Source organism: Vulpes vulpes, chromosome 16, assembly GCF_048418805.1.
Source record: "Vulpes vulpes isolate BD-2025 chromosome 16, VulVul3, whole genome shotgun sequence".
Lineage (NCBI taxonomy): Eukaryota > Metazoa > Chordata > Mammalia > Carnivora > Canidae > Vulpes > Vulpes vulpes.
In genome coordinates, this window is record NC_132795.1 from 16,328,272 (window position 1) to 16,348,589 (window position 20,318).

Below are 20,318 nucleotides of genomic sequence, written 5' to 3' on the forward strand. Positions count from 1 at the left end.
CTTGGCTCTGCAATGGAGAAAAAAAACCATGGTTAGTTAGCCTGGAAAAATAAAATCAAAATTAAAACACCACTGCCAACGACATGGACCCCCCCCCAAAAAAAAATTTTTTTTAAATAGAAAATAGAAAAACAATAATCACCGGAAAACCTGTGTCTTGTAAAGGTTTCTTTCCAGCAGAAGATGCAGAAACATCCCCCCCTCTCCCCCCGGTGGTGCCAAGGAAAGGGTTTTCCTCAAGCACCCCCGGGGTCTTCCCCGCTCCCCCCGCCCCAGGCGCCGGTGTAGACGGCCGGTGTGGACGGTTTTCCGGAGATGAGAAGTCGGGATGTGTACTTTATCGGGAGCGGGTGCACTTTTCCCCCCGGCCCCCCTTTGCTCGGCCTCCAAGATGGTAGGAAAGTTGTCGTTTCGGAGGCCGAGGAGCGGCTCTCTGGTGTTATGTCCTCGCAGTGCCTGTAGTGGTGCTGTAGGAGGCTGCCGCCTCTTCTAGTGCGGCCCCGGCAGCCCTGCCTTCTTGGCTGCAGAGTATATTCAGGGATTTCCCCTTAATAATCACCGACCCCGGGAGCACTTTTGAGTTTCCAAAATAAAAATATGATCCTCACCCCTCTTGCCTGACCGGGAAAGGCTCCCGCCGGAGCCCAGGGGGAGCAGCAGCAGCGGCAGCCGAGCCTCCCGGTCCATCGCCAGCGCCTCTCACTCCGATCTGTCAGCCCGGCCGAGGGAAAAAGGGGGGAAGGAGGAGAAGAGAGAAAAAAAAAAAAAAAAAAAAAAAAAAAAAGCAGCTGAAAGGTAAGCAGAGGCGGCCCGAGGCCCGGCCCACATCCCCGGGCTCCCGTAGGGCGGCGGGCAGGGCCGCGCGGGCAGGGCGGGCGGCGAGCGCGCTTACGTGAGGCCGGGGATCCGCCGGCCCGCGTCAGGCCCCGGGCAGAGGATGAAAGGGTGAGAGGGGCCGGCGCCGGGGCGGCGGGGCGGCGGGGCGGCGGGGGCGCGGGGGCGCGGGGGGCGGCCCCGCGGGGCTGGGGGGCGGCCGGGGCCCGGGCGGGCGGCGCGGCCTGCGCGGGCCGGGGTGGGGGGGGGGCGCCGGGGCGGGGGGTGGCGGCGGCCGGCTAGGCCTCGGGCGGCCGGGCCCCTCAGCGGCCGCGCCCTGCCCCGCGCCCCGGGCCTCCGCGCGGCCCCCCGGCTCCCCCGGGGCCTCCGGGCGGGACGGCGGCGCTGCGGGGCTCGGGGCGCCCGGCCGGGAGGCTCCCCGCGGGGCGGCAGGCCTCGCAGTGGGCAATGGGCGCCCGCCCGCCCCTTCCCCCCGGTCTCCCGCACCCCCTCCTCCTCTTCCTCCCCGTCCTCCCCGTCCTCCTCTTCCTCCTCTTCCTCCTCTCCCCCCCCCCCCCCCCGGGATTCCGGTAATAGTTGAATTTATTTATCCCCCCTCGGCGCTCCGGGCGGCCGGGCCGGGGCGGGGCGGGCGGCCTGGCGGGCGTGGGGTGGGGTGGAGGGGCGGTGAGGAGTCAGGTGCAGCCGCGGCCCGGAAAGTTTCCTCTCAGGCCCGAATTGGGGGCTGCCCTCCTGGCGGGGAGCCCCGGTCCTAGCGCCCGCGACCCCCGAGGGCGCGGGGGGCAGACTCGGCTAGTGGGCAACTCTTTGCCAGTTCCCGTCCGTCCAAGGTACTCCGCCCCGGCACCCCTCGCCCGCGCCCCACCCGCTCCCCGGCCGGCCCTGCCCGGGCGGCCCCTGCGGCCCGCGCCCCCGCGCCCCGCGCCCCGCGGCCCCGCGCCCCCGCGCCCCGGCTGGGGAGGGGGCCCGCCCTGCCCCTTCGGAAAAAGTTTTCCAGGGAATTTTTTTTTTTTTTTTTTTTTTTTTGCTTATTAGTTAGTGACTGGGCTTTTGCTGTGGGAGAGGAGGAGGTAAATTCAGGTGGTATCTCTACAGGGCCGGCTCTCCTCATCGCCTCTCTCTCTCTCTCTCTCTTTTTTTTCTTTTAAAAAGCTCTTAGTCCCCGAAAGCGGGGGTGTTGGTTTCCGAGGAAGCACCCGCCGCCCCGCGTCCCTCCCGGACTCGCGTGGGTCTCGAGCCCCCGCCCTGGGCGGTCCCCGCGGAGGGAACGACGTAGGGAGCGGCGGGGAGACTGACAGGAGAGGGGGCTGCGCTGCTGCGGCGGCCCCCACCCCCTCCCCTGCCCTCCCCCTCCCCTCCCCTGCCCTCCCCCTCCCCTCCCCCTCCCACCCCTCCCCAGGCCTAGGAGTTTCCTGCCCTCTGTGGTCAGGGGCTGGTAATAAATCCGCCCCAGGAGTGGAGCCCAAGGGTGGGGTGGGGTGCGGTGAGGTGTGTGTGGGGGGACCCTGGTTGTCAGAACCCTCAGGAAGCCTTAAAAAAGATCGGGAGGAGGGAGAGGAGGTGGGCAGGGCAGCTCCTGACACAAGGTCTAACAGTTTAAGGATGAGTGGTTGATTTATCCTGACAATAATAACTCTTCGGATTTGTGGGACAGCCTTGGCGTTCGATGGCTAGAGCTAGAAAAACGGGGGTTTTAAGGAGAATTTGTTATTGCCCCCAACTCAGAAGGGTCGGTGGAAGAGCCCCCCCCCCCCCCCCCCCCCCCCCAGGGAACTGAACATAGCTGACACAAGTGTGGTTTGGGTAGAAATTCTTTTTTTTTTTTTTTCTATGTTTAAACGGATTTAATTTTAGCTTGATTTCTGGTGCCATGAGCTTTGAAAGTTGCAAAAAAAAAAAAAAAAAAAAAGTCAAAAAACTTAAAATTTCCAAATCTAGATTTCCTGGTTTTCAGGGATGGGATGTTTCCTGTGGCTACACTTAACCTCCTTCTGGTTGTTCTTTAGTATGGAAGTGGAAATGTTAATGGGCCCTGCCCCCACCACCAGCTCCCGGTGTGGGCAACTTTGGAGGTTATTTTTCCTCTTTTCATTTGTTCCTTTTTTACTGCCCCCCTCCCCCCCTTTTTGAGGGGACCTAGGGCATTATGCTCTGTGGTTGTGAGCGTGTCCTGCCTCCTATAGCAGGCTGTAGTTCCCCGGCGGAGGTGTTCCCCGTTCTGGCCGCACAGCCCCCAGAGCACTGTTACCTAGTGAAAAGCTGGCACTTGCAGGGCAATAGATAACCCATGACTTGGTCTGACTTCTGTCAGGCGTGGAAGTGAGACTCCTTCTGTGATTCTTACTAAGTGTGGCTTTCTTTTCCTTTTGTCTGCCTAAAATAAAACTCCTTCTGTCTCTCCACCATGACAGATATCCAGCCATTTAGCATTTTGCTTAAGAAAAGCTTGGTATTTGAGGTTGTATGGATCTCATACAAAAAAATGCAAATTACATTTAATGGTTGTTTAACTTTATTGATTAACTGAAATTGCTTATTGACTTGGGCATTTTCATATACTTGCGCACCCAGAATTGCTACTTCTGTTATAGCTCGCCCTTATTTTTAGAGCATGTTGGATGGGAGAAAATCGTTCAGGGAGTCTCTTTTCCTAGAACATGTGAGGATTTAAAAAGATCTCTTTGCCCCATAATTCGATATCTTTAAGGGATATTGTGGACTTCTGAGCTTTCAAAAGCCTTACGTGTGTACAAATCCCAAAAGTTTTCTACTTTTCCCCGTCCTGTCCCAAACCTACATAAATTTCCTAATCTGATCGCCTCATGGGCTACTTTATTCTTGAGGGAATGGGAGGATTTGATTTTTTTTTAAAAAGTTACATTTTATTTGAAACTACTGAGACTTTCAGGGCAAATATTGAATTCTAAATTGCCAAGGTAATATATTTTTCACCATTAAATATTTAGTTTCGAAATCAAAAGTAGATGTTTAATTTGTAAGTCTGAAATGAGCATGTTCTATTTCCTCTGAAAGATGGTATAAGGAAATTTGTATACTCCCACCCCAGCTATTTTCCTCAGCAAGTGATTTTAAAGAGACCAAATACTACTATTTTAGAGACATGAATTTTAGTTTATACGGATTTTAAAATTTTGAAGTCAGAGCACAGAAAATTAAACCTGTCATTTCAAAAAAAAGTGCTGATCCATTCATTCTTACCTGAGATGTTTCCCAAGGGTTCGAGGCTCTCACTATCCAGGTTTGGAACAGTAGTTCTAAATAATGAGAGGTCATTTATCTCTGAATGCAGTTGGCAATATTCTCAGACATGTAACACCCCGTTTCTCCCCACATACACCTGGTAACTTGTAAACAATAGATGAATAGGTGAGACTGGGTCGGAGGCAGCCAATTGTCCCCAAAGCAGATACTCTGCTGCATATACAATGGAGTCACATTTAAGTCCTTGTAACTCATGCTAATGCCATTCTGCTTTGCAAAACAAACAGCAATGGAATCTCCTTCCCACTCCCATCAGGTACCCGTCTGTCCCAGAGTCCTCACAGTCATGGCTGATTTTAGAGATCATGCTTCTGGCTCTTTTGAGATACTTGCAGAGATAACTCTTGGCTAAAGTTAAAACCTTAAGCCTCTATCTTTTCCCACCTTCACTTAATATGTCAGGCTACGTCCTTCTGATTCTTTCCCAGATTGTAGTTTGTTTTTAAACAGCTTCTCAGTTAACTTTTATTTGTAGTGTGGTATCCTGCAATCAGACACATTTGGACTGGGCTTTGGGTTCTTTTTTTTTTTTTTTTTTTTTTTAAGATTTTATTGATTTATTCATGAGAGACGCAGAGAGGCAGAGACACTGGCAGAGGGGGAAGCAGGCTCCCTGTGGGGAGCTCAGTGTGGGACTCTATCCCTGGACCCCAGGATCACCACCTGACCTGAAGGCAGACCAGACCCTCAACCACTGAACCACCCAGGCGTCCCTGGGCTTTGGGTTCTAATCCTAGCTCTTCCACTGGGTGGGTCACGTAATCTTTGGTTTCGTTATCTGTAAAATGAAATGTAACATTTTTTTATAGAAGTATTAGACGAGATAGCCCATGTGTGTGGCTCTTAGTAGGTGCTCATTAACTAGTCCGCTAACCCACCTTAACCTTTTTTTTATTAAAACATTTAAATACTGTCTCTCTTATTTGCTTGTTTGTTTTTTTCTGACTAAAAGTCATGCTCATGTTCATCCCGCCCAGACCTTATTTTTCACACTCAGGAGACAACCACTGTTAACATTTTTTGTTGTGTTCTCTCTCCTTGTGTGATTTTGTGTGTGTGTGTATACTTGCAACACACTCTTAGGATCTTGCATTTAACAGTATTGTGTAGTTTTGTGTTGGTTAAGCGCTTGGGCTCTGAAGTCAAACAGGCCTCAAATCTCATGTGACTGGGACAAATTGCTTAATTTCATGAAGTCTCGGTCTCTTCATCTGTGAAAAGGGGTGATAATAACACTTTTTTATAGGGTTGCCGTGGCTATTAAATGAGGAATCGCACATAGTTTTTAGAATGGTGGCTGATGCGTGACTTTTATATAATATTTTTTTCCTCTGAAGGTTTTTGCTATTCTAGATGTGAGATTTTTCAGTGTGAATAAGTTCTTGGCTCCATAGGTATTACTAATACCAGTAAGTATTTAAGTACAGATAGAATATTATAATTATCTTCATGGGGCAAATAAATGTTTTTGTGCCAATAAAAAGTTGGCAGTATATTCATAGAAGCCTCAGCAGCTTGATGGTGGTCTAGCTGTTGAATTCTGGGAGTTGGCGGATGTAAAGGACTGGTAAGTGCACCAGCAGGCAAAGAAAGTGGGGTTACTTCTGGTTGCTTCTTTGACACACTTGGTAGTTCTTGGCCTGCTGGCAAGTGTGCCGCATAGCTTTGAGGAAGCCCTAGTCCGGGACTTAGGTGGGTTTATCCTGGGAGGGTGGGGTGTTTACCTGAGGCATGATGGGAGTTGCCAGGACCGGTGTAGTTTCATTCATTTACTGGATTGGCTTCCTATTGGTCACAGTGGCCTCCTTATACGGAGACATATTCTCTGCCCTTGAGGAGTTTTTAGTCTAGTGAGGGGGAAAAAAAAAAAAAAGGATGCCATTTACCACATTGAATGATAAGGGATAGATTAGCCTGGAGGAAGAAAACCTATTTATTCTGGCCTAGGGGTAAATCTTAAAGAGAAGTAGGACTTTCCAGGATTTCTAGACTTTTAGAGTTTCTGCCCTAAGCGATTGGGAGGAGTTAGAAAGGCATTCCAAGAGGTGGGACCTGCTAGTATGAATAAATGCCTGAGGACAAAAGAGTATTCTGTGTTGCAAATTGTAGGAGTGTAGGAATAGGAATAAATAGTGGGAGGTCTCCAAGGCTGGGTCCTGAGGAGTTTATGTGGTGGGCTCGGGAGTTTCGTTCCTTTTATCTTCCTACCAGACCCTTAAGGCCTTTGGCCAAGTAAATTATTTGCGTTTTAGAGGATCCGGGTTGTACAGAGTAGAGTGAAGGAAAGCAAGACTGGAACAGGCCAGTGAGGCAGCTGCAAAGATGGAAGGTTTGAACTGAGGCCATGGCATTGACAGTGGAGATGGAGAGAAGTCAGTGGAGAGGCTGCTCACAGAGGTAAAGTGGTCTGCATAGGCTGGCCAGACGTAAATTGGGGGATCATCCTTTCAGACATGACAGCTGAAGCTGTAGAAGCAGAAACATTTGGCTTAGTCTGGTTCTTAATCTTTTGGGGGAATCTGATGAACTCTGGATTCTTCTCCAGAAGAATGCATTTATGTGTGTTTACAATTCGTGCATGTGGTTTAAAACACTGGAATCATAACCCGTAGTCTTGGGGTAGATGTAGAGTGGAAGATAAAATGAAAGGCTGCAGAAATGTTTTGTTTGATACACTTTTTATATGTGTGTGGCTTTATCACTGCCATTTCATAGATGAGGAAACAGATTTATGAAGTAACTTGCTCAAGGTCCGGCATCTTTATTTTAACAATGGGCTGCTGATACTTTATGGGAAGGAGATTTTGTGGGGAAATCTGGATTCTACCTTTTGAAAATTTGCTAAGATTAAAACCGTAGATCTGCGTTTTTCTTTCCTTCTTTCTTTCTTTCTTTCTTTCTTTCTTTCTTCCTTCCTTCCTTTCTTTCTTTCTTTCTTTCTTTCTTTCTTTCTTTCTTTCTTCCTTTCTTTCCTTTTCTTTCCTTTCTTTCATCAGGACAACTGGGACACCTGGGTGGCTCAGTGGTTGAGCATCTGCCTTTGGCTCAAGGCATGATCCCAGATCCAGGAATCGAGCCCCACATTGGGCTCCCTTTGAGAAGCCCACTTCTCCCTCAATGTCTCTGCCTCTCTCTTTATCTCTCATGAATAAACAAAATCTTTAAAAAAGAAAAATCAGGACAACTTGCTGGAAGTGGTTTGAGTGAGCCACCTTTAGATGAGTAAAGTTGGCCAGCCTGCCCCTGGCCCACCCCTGTGGCACGGCACATATAGGCATTTCATCTTGCATCCCTCCAAAACAAGAATAAGAAAATCTTGGGAAACATCAATATTTTACGTGTGGGAGCAAGAGAAAGGAAGCCACTGAGCTGCCAGAAAGAGATTTTCAAGAAAGAGAAAGTGGTCAACAGTGTCAAATGCTGCAGAGGTTAAGTAAGATAAAGATGGAAAAGTGTATATGGAATTTAGCAACAGAGACCATTAGTTTCAGATTCTTAGAACAAAAGAACTTTGAGGACTATAGCTATAACTTAGTTTTTCTTCTGGTCCTACAATATAGGGTTTCTGCAACAATTGAGAGTGACTGTGGCATGGATAGGGACACAGAAAGCATTTGTTGTAAAGGACTATTAAGTGGAGCTCATAAATGCTGTGACCAAATGAGCGCTGCTCATTGGTGTTTGTTTTTTTTTTTTAAGATTTTATTTATTCATGAGGCAGAGACACAGGCAGAGGGAGAAGCAGGCTCCATGCAGGGAGCCTGACGTGGGACTTGATCCCTGGTCTCCAGGATCACGCTCTGGCGCTCTGGACTGAAGGCGGCACTAAACCGCTGAGCCACAGGGGCTGCCCAAAAAGATGTTTTTTAACGTTGGATTCTTAATATGGATTATAGGAAACAATTCTTAGTGGATTCTGTTAACTCTAGCCCTAAGAAGTTTGGGAGGGTCTGACTTAATGGAGAATTACCCAGTACCATTCAGAAAAGCACTAGCAGCTGGAGAGTGCATTTTAGCCCTGCAGATTCTAGATTAAAATGATAATACCAATAAACTACTACTTACTGCTTCTAATAGTAGTTAAGATTAAGTGATTACTATGTGCTGGGTACCATGCTAAGTACGGTTCATGAAATACCTAATTTAATTCTCCTAAACGACTCAATGAGGTACATGCCATTATAGTCCTCTCTTTACATATGAGAAAACTCAAACCTAAATAGTTTGCCCAAGGTCACACACCTAGTAATTGGCAGAACCAGGTTGGACCATCACCTTTGATACGCACCAGAGCCGAAGGGTGCTTTCACCTGCTTGGTAAACCAGCCTTACCTTTCTCATGAATCAGCTGAGGAACTCAACCAGCGTAAAGGCCATTTTAATTTAAATTCATTATGCAGACTGATTTGTACAGTGCTGTTTGAGCACGGTGTTAGGCACATAATCGATGTTCAGTGAGCACTTATTTACTTTATTTTATTTTGAACTTTAGTTGTTCTGAGTATTATTTATATTTGGAGGTGATAGACAATTTTTCTCTCTGATCTTTCTCTTCAGATCACATCAGTGGGCAGATTTTCATCACTTCCGCATCTAATTTTACCACTTTCCATGTTGATATGTGGGATGTTAGGTTTTTGTTTTTGTTTTTTTAATGAGCATGCTCAACTGTTTCGAATCTCATTACCTTTTTGAGCTCCGTGAAGTTGAGCTAAAACTTATTTCAAAAAAAGCTTAAAATGGGGAGAAAAGTTTTTTAAGACCTAAAAGTATAGGACTCTGGGATAAGCAAATGTGTTTTTCATTGTGTTAATGAATATATTAGAAAGCTAGCATTCGGGAAATTTAGGTGCCGGATTTACAAAAATTGTAAGGTATGTTGTTGATCTAGATCTGAAACAGGGATAGAATATAAAATTACAGATAGCAATTAGGGGAAAATGCTGTGGCAGTGAAATGAACATGCTTCTGAAACACGAGACTCAAAAGAACAGTAATGACATGCAGAGTTTCCACATGGATGTGGTAGTGGTAGTCCCAAAGAGACTAATGTTCATATCTTGGTCAGATTGCTTTGTGTGTTGCTTTGGGGAGACTGAAAGGGCCATAGGTTGCTTTTGTGAAAAGCTTGTCTTCCTTTTCTCCCTGCTAATGTCTTATTCCTCTGTAATTGCAAAGAAGAAACTATGGAAAGGACTTGCTTTTTTATTTTCCAGTTAAACTCAGCATATATTATCAAGGAAGGTGTTTTTAAGATTTTTACACCTAACCATTATTCCCTGCTTTTGAATTCCAGTATATGGATGTGTTTGCTGTGGAAATATTCATTCTGTGAGACTATTCTCAGTAATCATTACTCTTGGCTTTTGGTAATGAATAAGGGTGTATATTCTGCTGCTGCTCTAAAGTGCTTAATTACTTGCATTCTCTTCTTTAAGGGAGCATAGATCCACTTATATTCCAAACAAGTTATTTCCGCAGCTGAAGATAACATCTACAGTTGCTGGTTAGGATTTTTTTCTTCTATTTTGAAGTGATACTGATCATGCGTAAAAAAGTAGAGCTTAGGGCACAGCTTTTCTTCTTCATGGATTAGGCCCTGCGATAGGGTTTTAAATATTAGGGTCTGTAAGAATTTGATTAAGATCATGTGGACTTTATATGTTTCTTCTCTTTATATCTTTTTAAGATTTTTTATTAGAAAGCATGAGCGGGGGGAGGGGTGGAGGGAGAAGCAGACTCCCCACAAGCAGGGAACCCCACTGGAGGTGGGGTTCCATCTCTGGACCTTGAGACCCTGACCTGAGCTGGAGGCAGACACTTAACCAGCTGAACCACCTAGGTACCCCTCCTCTCTTTGTATCTTACTACAAATGTTACATGAAGGCTCCCTGAATTTCACCTTTGGAGTTGGGGTAAAGAACTTCAATTGTACGAGGCTACATGTAAAAATGAAGAAAAAAGTAGTATTTTTTCTGAGATCTGCCTTAGTGCTCGTTATGATTTCTTTTTTAATTAAAAAGAAAAACTCATTGATGTAGAGAAGACCAGATGAATGATTGTTTCCAGTTTATAGACAAAGTGATTTTGATATTAAATAACACTCATTTAGTAGGAAGTTCGATTTTGAAGCAGGGAGCCATTTTCCTCCAAGATTCGTTACGTAAAGTGAGTCTTAATACTTTAGGGAATTGGAAATATTAAGTATGAAGATTAAATTGAGCTTTTTTTTTTTTTTTTAGAGAGCGAGAACATGAGCTGTGGGGGAGGGACAGAGAGGGAGAATCTTTTTTTTTTTTTTTTTTTTTTTAGATTTGTTTATTTATTCATGAGAGGCACAGAGAGACAGAGAGAGATAGGCAGAGACACAGGCAGAGGGAGAAGCAGGCTCTATGCAGGGAGCCTGATGTGGGACTCGATCCCAGATCCTGGGATCACACTATGAGCCAAAGACAGACACCCAACCGCTGAGCCACCCAGGCTTCCTGGGAGAGAGAATCTTAAGGAGCTTCCACATCCGGCCTCAAGCCCAATGCAGGGCTGTATCTCACAACCCTGAGAGCATGACCTGAGTGGAAATCAAGAGTCGGTCGCTTAACTCTCAGAACCACCTAGGCACCCCTAAATTGAACATTTAATAGAGGGATTTGAAAATCAAGTGTTGGTTGATTTAAAAAAAAAAAAAGGAAGATGGAAAGAATTATACAGAGTTGGCTTTTAGTAGGATTTTAAAATATTAAAAATCAAAGAAATGGGAAGAAAATTAATCACAGAAAAAAAATTAAGATCGAAGAGAAGTTGTTTATAAGATGTTGAAATTAAACACCTCTTTATAATGTCATAGAGGTGATTAGTGAGAGTTTTGGCAACTTGTCACAAATACTGAAAGAGTGCGGTTGGGTAGATTAGTGAATTCTTCGAGTTAGAAAGATGTTGAATAGGCAGATTTAATGCATTCTTATATATTTTTCAAACATTACTTGCTGAATAGCAATTATGTGACATCTATTTGATGTTCATGAGATGTACTGGAATATTTAAAAATTTTCAAGTTTTAAATTATACTTTGTCTTGCTGTATGACTGTGGCTATTAGAAATCATTGTGTAGACTATCTGAAGTCCTAATTTGGTGATTTTTTAAAAAGTTATTTAATGGTCCCTGAGTGAATCTAGTAACTGTTGTTTCAGGTAGACCACCAGGAATTAAGAGTTAACCATCACAGGGATGCCTGGGTGGCTCAGAGGTTGGGTTGCCTTTGGCTCAGGGATCCTGGGATCAAGTCCCGCATTGGTCTCCCTGCAGGGAGCCTGCTTCTCCTTCTGCCTGTGTCTTTGCTTCTCTCTCTGTCTCTCATGAATAAATAAAATCTTAAAAAAAAAAAGTTACTGTCACAGAAGCTATTTATGTAAGTAGCAAGTATTGATGAGCACCTGTTAACTTCTGGGGACTGTGTTAGGCCTTGGGATATGGTGATGAACGGAAAGTGGTTTACCCTCTGGGAACTTCTTTTTTAGGAGGGAAGACAACAGAAGAACGGGCAATTACAGTAGAATGTGATGATTGCACAGAATAACTCAGCCTTTGGGAATCTGCAGTAGGTTCTGAAGCCTTGGCCTAGGGCTGACCAGAGGTGGGGAAGGGGCTCACAAAGAGGGAAGATGACCACTGCTCTGGACAGAAGGAGCAGCCTCTTAGATTCAGTGAGACTAGGGGATCCCTGGGTGGCTCAGCGGTTTAGTGCCTGCCTTGGGCCCAGCGTGTGATCCTGGAAACCTGGATCCTGGATTGAGTTCCACATTGGGCTCCCTGCATGGAGCCTGCTTCTCCCTCTGCCTGTGTCTCTGCTCTTCTTCCTCTCTCTCTCTCTCTCTGTCTCTCATGAATAAATAAATAAAATCTCAAAAAAAAAGATTCAATGAGACCAGAAGTCTGGGTGCTCAGAGCTGTGGGTGAGGTCCTCCAGCTATGTGCTTCTTTTTGAATGCATCTCATCTTATAGACTATATCTTCTAAAGGAGAAAATTCTGTCTTTTTTTCAGTTTGTCTTTATTTTAATTCCAGTTAACACACAGTGTTATATTAGTTATATTAGTTAAAACTTGTCTTTTACTAATAATATATTTCCCACAGTTTCTGAGAAAATGATGGGCTTTTCAGAAATGTTTAATAAATAGTGAAATTAATTGAGTCAAACTTATTAACTTTTTTAAGCTTATTAACTTTTTAATAGCGTATTGATTCTTTAAAAAACTAGATTACAGAAGTAATATGTTTGTTGTAAAAAATTAGATAAGACATTTGTTTTGTGATTTTAGTTTTAATTTTGATGTATTTTACTATACAGAATTTTAAAATGTATTTCTGGTTAATGATGGTGAAGTACTGACATATTTGTTCTCTCTAAACCAACTAGAAATAAATAAGGAGTGCAAGAAACAGAAAAGCAGCTCTTTCCTTTGATAACTAACGAAACCTTATATACCAGAGTATGTGAATTAATGCTGGTATTTGCAGTGGAAATTGAACTGAGGCAGGAAGAAGGATGGCAGGGGAGCATGAACTCGGGCAGAGTGAGGGTGCAGCTTTCTCCCAAGTGGCTGACACACCATGGGAACCAAACCCATAAGGTGCCTATGTGCAATGGCAAAGTTGGGATGTACATTGGGCTCCCTGAGTGGCAAGAGGTGGGGCTGAATTACAGGCTGTGCCGTCATACTGTTTCACCAAGAAGTTTAGAATGAAGGAGAAACTGGCAACAGGTAGCCTTACAGCTGCTGATCTTGGTCAACTGAAGAGAAATAAAGCCTCCATTATCATCCCCTGAAAATCTATGGCGTGTGGGCCTCTGTGAGTTGGGGAGACGAGGGCAGCATTCAAGGGAAGAGTGTTGGTGGTAATCCTTTTCAGAAACAGCACAGCAAGTGAAAATTATGAACAGTTCCCTATAGTGGGAGGTGGCATGTGGAGTTGGGGGTGAGATATGGGTCCTCTGAGGCAGGAGTCTAAAGATGAGACACAAAAGCTCAAGAAATCAATGATAAGACAACAGGAAGAGATAAGAGTGAACTGATGGAACCAGGTTACAAAAGAAAAGAATGTAGTCATTATAGAAATGAAGGTCACTTTCAAAGCAGCAGATATACACTCTAGCTGGGAATAATGGAAGTAAGCTTGAGAGATCTGAGCAATCCAAAATGGAAACCGGTAAAAATTAAGAAAGAGGGCAGCCTACGTGGCTCAGCGGTTTAGTGCCGCCTTCAGCCCAGGGTGTGATCCTAGAAACCCGGGATCAAGTCCCACGTCAGGCTCCCTGCATGGAGCCTGCTTCTCTCTCTGCCTGTGTCTCTCACGAATAAATAAGTAAAATCTTAAAAAAAAAAAAAAAAAAAAATTGGAAAGACTAGAGGGTAATAGATTTGAAACACAGTGAATTCTTTTTTTCTTTTTTTGAGAGAGACAGTGGGAGAGAACAGAGGGAGAGGGAGAAGCAGACTCTCCACTTAGCAGGGAGCCCCATATGGGGCTAGATCCCAGGACCCCAAGACCATGACTTGAGCTGAAGGCAGATGCTTGACCGACTGGGCCACTGAGGTACCCCTGAAACACAGTGAATTTAGCATACCAATAATTGACACCCCTGACATACAGAATCATTGAAGTAGAAAGAATTTGTCAAGTCATTAATAAGAGTTCCCCACAATTAAAGACTTGAAATTAGGATGGTTTCTAGTCTTTAAATGTAAAGAATATTGTTAGGTCAAAATGGGGGAAAAAAAAAATCAAGTCTCATATGAAATAAAGAGGCCGGCCTTACAGGCTTTTCCATTCTGTAAGATGTGGGAAAAAAGATGCAAAGTCACTAGTCAAGAAAAATATGACCCAAGAATTTTATGTCCAGGCAAGCTATAGTTTAATATCAGTTGACATATATTTCCAAAAAGAAAAACCACGGCTTAGTTCTTATAAGTCAGTCAGGCAGGTGGGATGTGGGGGTTGAGGGGGCAGGACTGGTGAAGGGAGGCGACTCTTGAATCAAGACATGAATTGAAAACTACGTTAAAAGGATTAGTGATTAATATTAAATGAATTTAAGTGTAGAACTAATATTAATACTGTGGCAATGTAGAAATATAAGGGAAAAATTCAGAGTTGGGGATTGGGTAGATGGTTACAAAAATGAAAATTTTTCTCGTTCATAGCATGAGATCAATCACAATAATACTAAGTCCAGCTGACCCTTGAACAACATGGTTTGAACTGTGCAGGTCCAAACTGGGATTTTTTTTTTGTATAAATACAGTATTGTAAATGTATTTTCTTTATGACTTCATTAATATTTTCTTTGGCTTTATTGTAAAAATATAGTATATAATATGTATAACATGCGAAATATGTGTTAACTGTTTACATTATCAGTCAGGCTTCTGGTCAGCAGTAGGCAAAAGTTGTATTTGGATTTTTGACTATGTAGGATATTGCTGCACCTAATTCCTGCATTGTTCAGGGGTCAACTGTATACTAATTTTCTTAGTGTGGAGTAAAGAGATGTTATCTCAAGGATATAGACTGTAAATCTTTTTTTTTTTTTTAAGATTTCATTTATTTATTCATGAGAGCCTAGAGGCTGAGACACAGGCAGAGGGAGAAGCAGGCTCCCTGTGAGAAGCCTCATGTGGGACTTGATTCCAGGATCCTAGGATCATGACCTGAGCCAAAGGCAGACGCTCAACCACTGAGCCACCCAGGTGCCCCATAGACTATAAATCTTCCAAGAAAACAGACTGTATAGTGAAATATGTAATAAAAAATTAAAAGCTAAAAGGGTTACCAAAAAAATCAGATGAAATTATGACAAACTATCATAAACAAATAGAAAATTGTAAATTGTCTATACTCATTTATTAGTAGAGAAGGATAGATTGGAGCAAAAAAGTTAAATCTACTAAGAGCTGCATCTGAAAAGGGATCAGCAAGTAATATTTTAGTGAACTTATTATTTATTTATTTATTTTAGTGAAATTTTTTATGTATCCTGACCATACAATCTCTTTTGCAACTACTCAGCTCTACTGTTAACAGTGTGAAAGCAGCCATAGACAACATGTAAATCAATGAATAGGACAGCGTTCCAGTAAAACTATTTACAAAAACAGGTAATGGGCCAAATTTGCCCTTTAAAACCAGTTTGCTGACCCATGATCTAAAACAGTGCTTCAGAAGACTTTAAATAAAAAGGTTAATAACATGATGCATAGAATAACAAACAACATACCCTGGAAACAATGAATACTCTTTTTCAAGCATACTTATTAGACCCCAAAGAAAATATCAGTCAGATCCAAAAAGCAGAGATAAATGCAGAATATGCTCTTTATTCTTTTTTTTTTTTTCTAAGATTTTATTTATTTATTCATGAGAGACACACAGAGAGAGGCAGAGACACAGGCAGAGAGAGAAGCAGGCTCCATGCAGGGAGCCTGATGTGGGACTTGATCCCAGGTCTCCGGGATCATGCCCTGGGCCAAAGACAGGCGCTCAACCATTGAGCCACCCAGGCGTCCCTATGCTCTTTATTCTTAACTAAAACTAAAGCAAAAGAAACTATAAAACTTTGCCATCTGAGAAAATTAAAAAGCTCTTGGGCCAAAGGAAAAATTGAGAAATCGACTCCAAATCAACTAGAAAGTACTAATAATTAAAATTCTGTGTTAGTGCCTATGGGATATGACTAAAGCAGTACTCAGGAAAATAAATATAAATAACTAAGCAAGAAAGCATGATATAGTAAAATAATTCAGCTCAGGAAGTTACCAAAAAATAAATAAGTAAAGAAATAAATGGAAAGGAAGCAGAAAGAAGATATTGGCAAACATAAAAGCGGAAATTAATGAATTTAGAAAAAACAAACAAACACGGGGGTACTAATAAAGCCAAGAGATTTGGACTTACCTATTTATTTGAAAATGCTAGTAACAGTTTTAAACAGATAAACTATTGAGGCTAATCATGAACAAAAGGGAGAGTGCACAAATGTCACCTGTGTATGAATACACAGAATATAAGAGTGAATCACAGATATTTAGGAAATTGAGCGTGAGTGGTCATGTTGCTAAATTGTGTTCAGGTAAATTTTAAGGCCTGATGTGCGTTGAAAGGCAGTATGAGGCCCAGGCAACCTTCTGAGGAACATTAGCTGCAGTGATATTTAAGTTGTTCCAGAAATGTTTTGTTGTTGTTGTTGTTTGTTGTTGTTGTTTGTTTTTTAAGATTTTATTTGAGAGTGAAAGAGCATAGGCAGGGGGAGCAACAGAGGGAGAGAGAGAAGCAGGCGTTCTGCTAAGCGCGGAGCCCCATGCCAGTGATCCCAGCACTCTGAGATCATGACCTGAGCCAAAGGCAGATGCTTAACTGACTGAGCCACCCAAGTGACCCCGGGAAAGATTTCCAAATAATTTTTTGAAATACTATTTTGATACCAAGTTCTGAAAAACAGAAAAACTAAGCTTCTAGACCATTCTCAAATTAAAAAATCCTAAAAATTAGCAAGTATAACTTAGCAACACATTAAAAAAAAATACACAGTGACCAAGTTCTCAGGATAAAGTATCAGGAGATCAGGAAATACGAAATACATCGGTATTAGAAAAAACTAAAAGCCACATTTTTAACAGTACAAAGGAAAAAAATGATTTTCTCTCAAGAAGCTGAAAAAGAATTTGGTAAAATTTAACCATCAATTCTGAGGGTTGTTTTTTTTTTTTTTAAAGCAACAACTCTTAGTAAAACAGGAATTACTTGATATTTCCTTAACATAACAGGAAATATGTCTTATGATGAAAGTCTGCATTATTCCACCCATTGACAATAAGCAGTTCTTATTTAACAGGCATAACAGTGGGTGCCTTTTTAAATTTTTTTTAAAGATTTTATTTATTTATTCATGATAGACATAGAAGGAGAGAGAGGCAGAGACACAGGCAGAGGGAGAAGCAGGCTCCATGCCGGGAGCCCGACGCGGGACTGACTTGGGACTGACTCGATCCTGGGACTCCAGGATCATGCTTTGGGCCAAAGGCAGGCGCTAAACCACTGAGCCACCCAGGGATCCCTCAGTGGTCGCCTTATTACTAACATTATTCCAGCAGTTCTGGCAAATTCAAAAGGGGGAAATAAAAGATGTATAAAAATTGGAAAGAAAGAGGAAATCCTCAGTCTAGATATATCACATCTGATTGTAGACCTAGAATATGTCTTAAAAGTGAAGGTTGTCCTTCTCTATCTCTCTACCCTGCCCCATTCTTCTTTCTGTGGCTTATAAAATATTCTCATACAGATAGATATATTTTCATTTATATCCAGTGTATTTTTTTTAAGATTTCATTTATTTATCTGTGAGAGACACACAGAGAGGCAGAGATATAGGCAGAGAGAAGCACGTTCCCCGAGGGAAACTTGATGTGGGACTCGATCCCAGGACCCTGGGATCACGCCCTGAAATATCCAAAAGAAACAGCATGGGTTTGCTTCAAAGTATTTCCTGTCCTTGAACAACTCGACCTTTAGGGCAGTTAAATTAAAAATTTTAATACAACTTTTTCCCCTTGTATCCTAATAAAGTAAAAAGGGAAAGCTCTTACTTTTGAATTACATTGATATCTCATTAGGTTTACTTGGTAATGAAGGTGATTCTTATTAACTAAACTAATATTTTAATATTTCAGGTGTCTTTCTGCTATAGTAAGTGAAATACTCAGGGGCAATACAGATTCTCTACCTATATTAGGTAGAATGTAAATAATAAACATTGACTTTTTTTTTTTTTTTTGCATTTTTTGACATTTTCTAATAACTTCATTTGTTCAGTGCTGAACGCGCACTAGGCAAGGTAGTTGGGGTGTTGCATGCTTTGTATCACTTGATCCTTAGAGCAACCTGATGATAACACAGCTGCTATTATCCCAATTTTACAGACAAGAAAACTGAGGTTGCATTATTTATTTAAGGTAACACTAAGAAGCAGATTTTGGGAAACATGTCTTCTGACCTTTAAGTGTATATGTGTCTTGACATTCATGGGTGTGAGGAATTTCATATTTAATAGTTTTGTAAAGAAGAGAGTATTGAGTTTTTCTGTGGCTGATATCCAGGCTACTCTGCCAAGCCATCTGGGTGATGTGTAGATTCTGGAGAAAGTGGGTAGACCACATCAGCCCACTACAGTTCTGACTTGATACCGCAGTTGGTCCAGTTTCATTGTAGACTGGTGTTAAAATATGTAAAAGTTTCTGCTGGACATTGTGTGTGCAGAGAAGTAGTGGGTATTACGTGATTTCTTTCTTCCATTTTGTTACTAAAACTCCAAACATTCCCTAAGTCATGATTGTTATCCTGTTTAGTGTAATTGGGTGCAGCATGTGGATAGCAGTGCACTAAAAGGTGGCGGTATAGTCTTTAGGCTCAAGAAGTTTATAGTTTGGATGGAATAAATGTGGGGAAATATTACAGGGAAAAAAGGTCTTTTAAAAGAGGAATTTGCCCCTTCCCTTTTGGTATTTCATAGAAACGTTTGTTGCAAATTGCCAAATATTTTGCCAATACATAAAAAAATGTGGAACTTCTGAGGGACATTTTAGGTCTGTAGGTTCATTCCAATGGTATTGTGAAGAGATTTGTGTTCTGAAAATAGATACAACATTCGATCGCCAGTAATGATATAAAAAGACCTGCCACCTTATGACATTTGTTTGGTGGAAGAGCCCTGCTGCTTTGAGGTACTTAAAAGACTTAACCAGAATAAAAGTTACTTAGTACAATTTGGAGGGGTAAGATACCTGGTATTTAACGTGGTATTTCATAATGTCTCTTGTTATTTGAATTTAATGTTGGGATGATGGATTACAAGGAAGAATCCATCCCATTAGGAAGGGTGATACCCTAGTATTTCATGTCCCAGGTGAGCAAGCCTTTCTTGTTTCTTTTTGTTAACTAGGCCTTTTGATATTTTTGTAGACAATCTGCTTCATCTTGATTCTGCAGCATTCCAAACTGTGGTATCCTTGGGGTTCTCTTAACATTGCTATGGTGCAGAAGATTTAAAATCAGGTATGGCTGTGGGGCCAGAAGTCCCTCAGTGAAATTGTCAACTTACCTCTGCCTTATACTCTCTGATTTATCATTTGGGTTTCTTTTTTTGTGGTGGTCTTTTAGCTGATGTTCACAAGGAATAGAGTCACGTGATGTATGAAGGGAAACATATACACTTCTCTGAGGTTGACAATAAGCCCTTGTGCTCATATAGCCCCAAACTGTGCAAGCAGCGGCGACTCAACGGGTACGCTTTCTGTATCAGACACGTTCTGGAGGACAAGACTGCCCCCTTCAAGCAATGTGAATATGTGGCCAAGTATAACAGCCAACGCTGCACCAACCCCATCCCCAAATCAGAGGATCGTAGGTAAGAGCTAATCATGGGAATCCATCTTTGATTTCATTTGTAGGCTTGGAAGTTTTCTTGTCTTTTTTTTTTTTTTTTTTTTTTAATGTGAATTTAAACATTGAGTTCTGGGGTAATCTAAGTAAACCTTGAAAGGTTTCTAAAGACAATAGATGGCAGTTTGAAAAAAATGGAATAGTAAACTTGGAATTATTTGAAAAGTATGTTTGACTTATTTTATTTTATTTAATAGACTTTAAGAGATTTTTTTTCATCAATCATTGTTTGTGTTTGGTTTGCAGTCTTATAAAGTAGTTCCTGATTATGATAGAAATCTGCTTAAACAACAGGTATTATAGGAATTACTTAGGTGTTGTAATTAATGGTAATAATTTTGGAATTTTTTAATCTGTGCTTGAAAGGTAGCAAGGGGTATGTACTTATTGAAAAAGAATTATTCATAAGAATGATTACTTGAATTATTGAGAAGATTTACTTTCTATCAGACTTAAGCGGTGTTTGGCATTGTTCTATAATCTTGCTTCTTTTGGTTAAAAGAGTTCCATGTAGAGTATGTTTACCATAATTAAGAAATGGGACGTGCATAGTAAGAGTAGCCTTTATCACTAGGATAGTGAATTTTTACTTGGCTGAATTAAGAAACATAGAGGTGTTTTTAGAGAAAAATGTTATGATATTTATCTTTTATATTCTCAGAAAAATTCACACTATTTCATATATAATCTCTTTTTCATTTCTTTTTCAAT

General features: G+C 42.2%; 1 protein-coding gene across 6 annotated transcripts in view; it reads left to right on the forward strand.

The window, feature by feature from the left end:
• The first annotated feature begins 263 nt into the window (after window positions 1-263).
• The window catches only part of INO80D (INO80 complex subunit D), a 68,387-nt gene continuing 48,332 nt past the window's right edge, over window positions 264-20,318 (forward strand). Inside the window, exons 1-3 of one of the 6 annotated variants that reach the window (XM_072742135.1) lie at window positions 264-795; window positions 19,128-19,220; window positions 19,326-19,572. In XM_072742135.1, the coding sequence (XP_072598236.1) occupies window positions 19,355-19,572 (218 nt within the window). In that variant the 5' untranslated portion in view covers window positions 264-795; window positions 19,128-19,220; window positions 19,326-19,354. Of the gene's footprint in view, window positions 796-822; window positions 946-1,186; window positions 1,665-19,127; window positions 19,221-19,325; window positions 19,573-20,318 lie in introns of those variants that run through there. The other 5 variants (XM_072742134.1, XM_072742137.1, XM_072742136.1 and 2 more) reach the window with 5 other exon arrangements.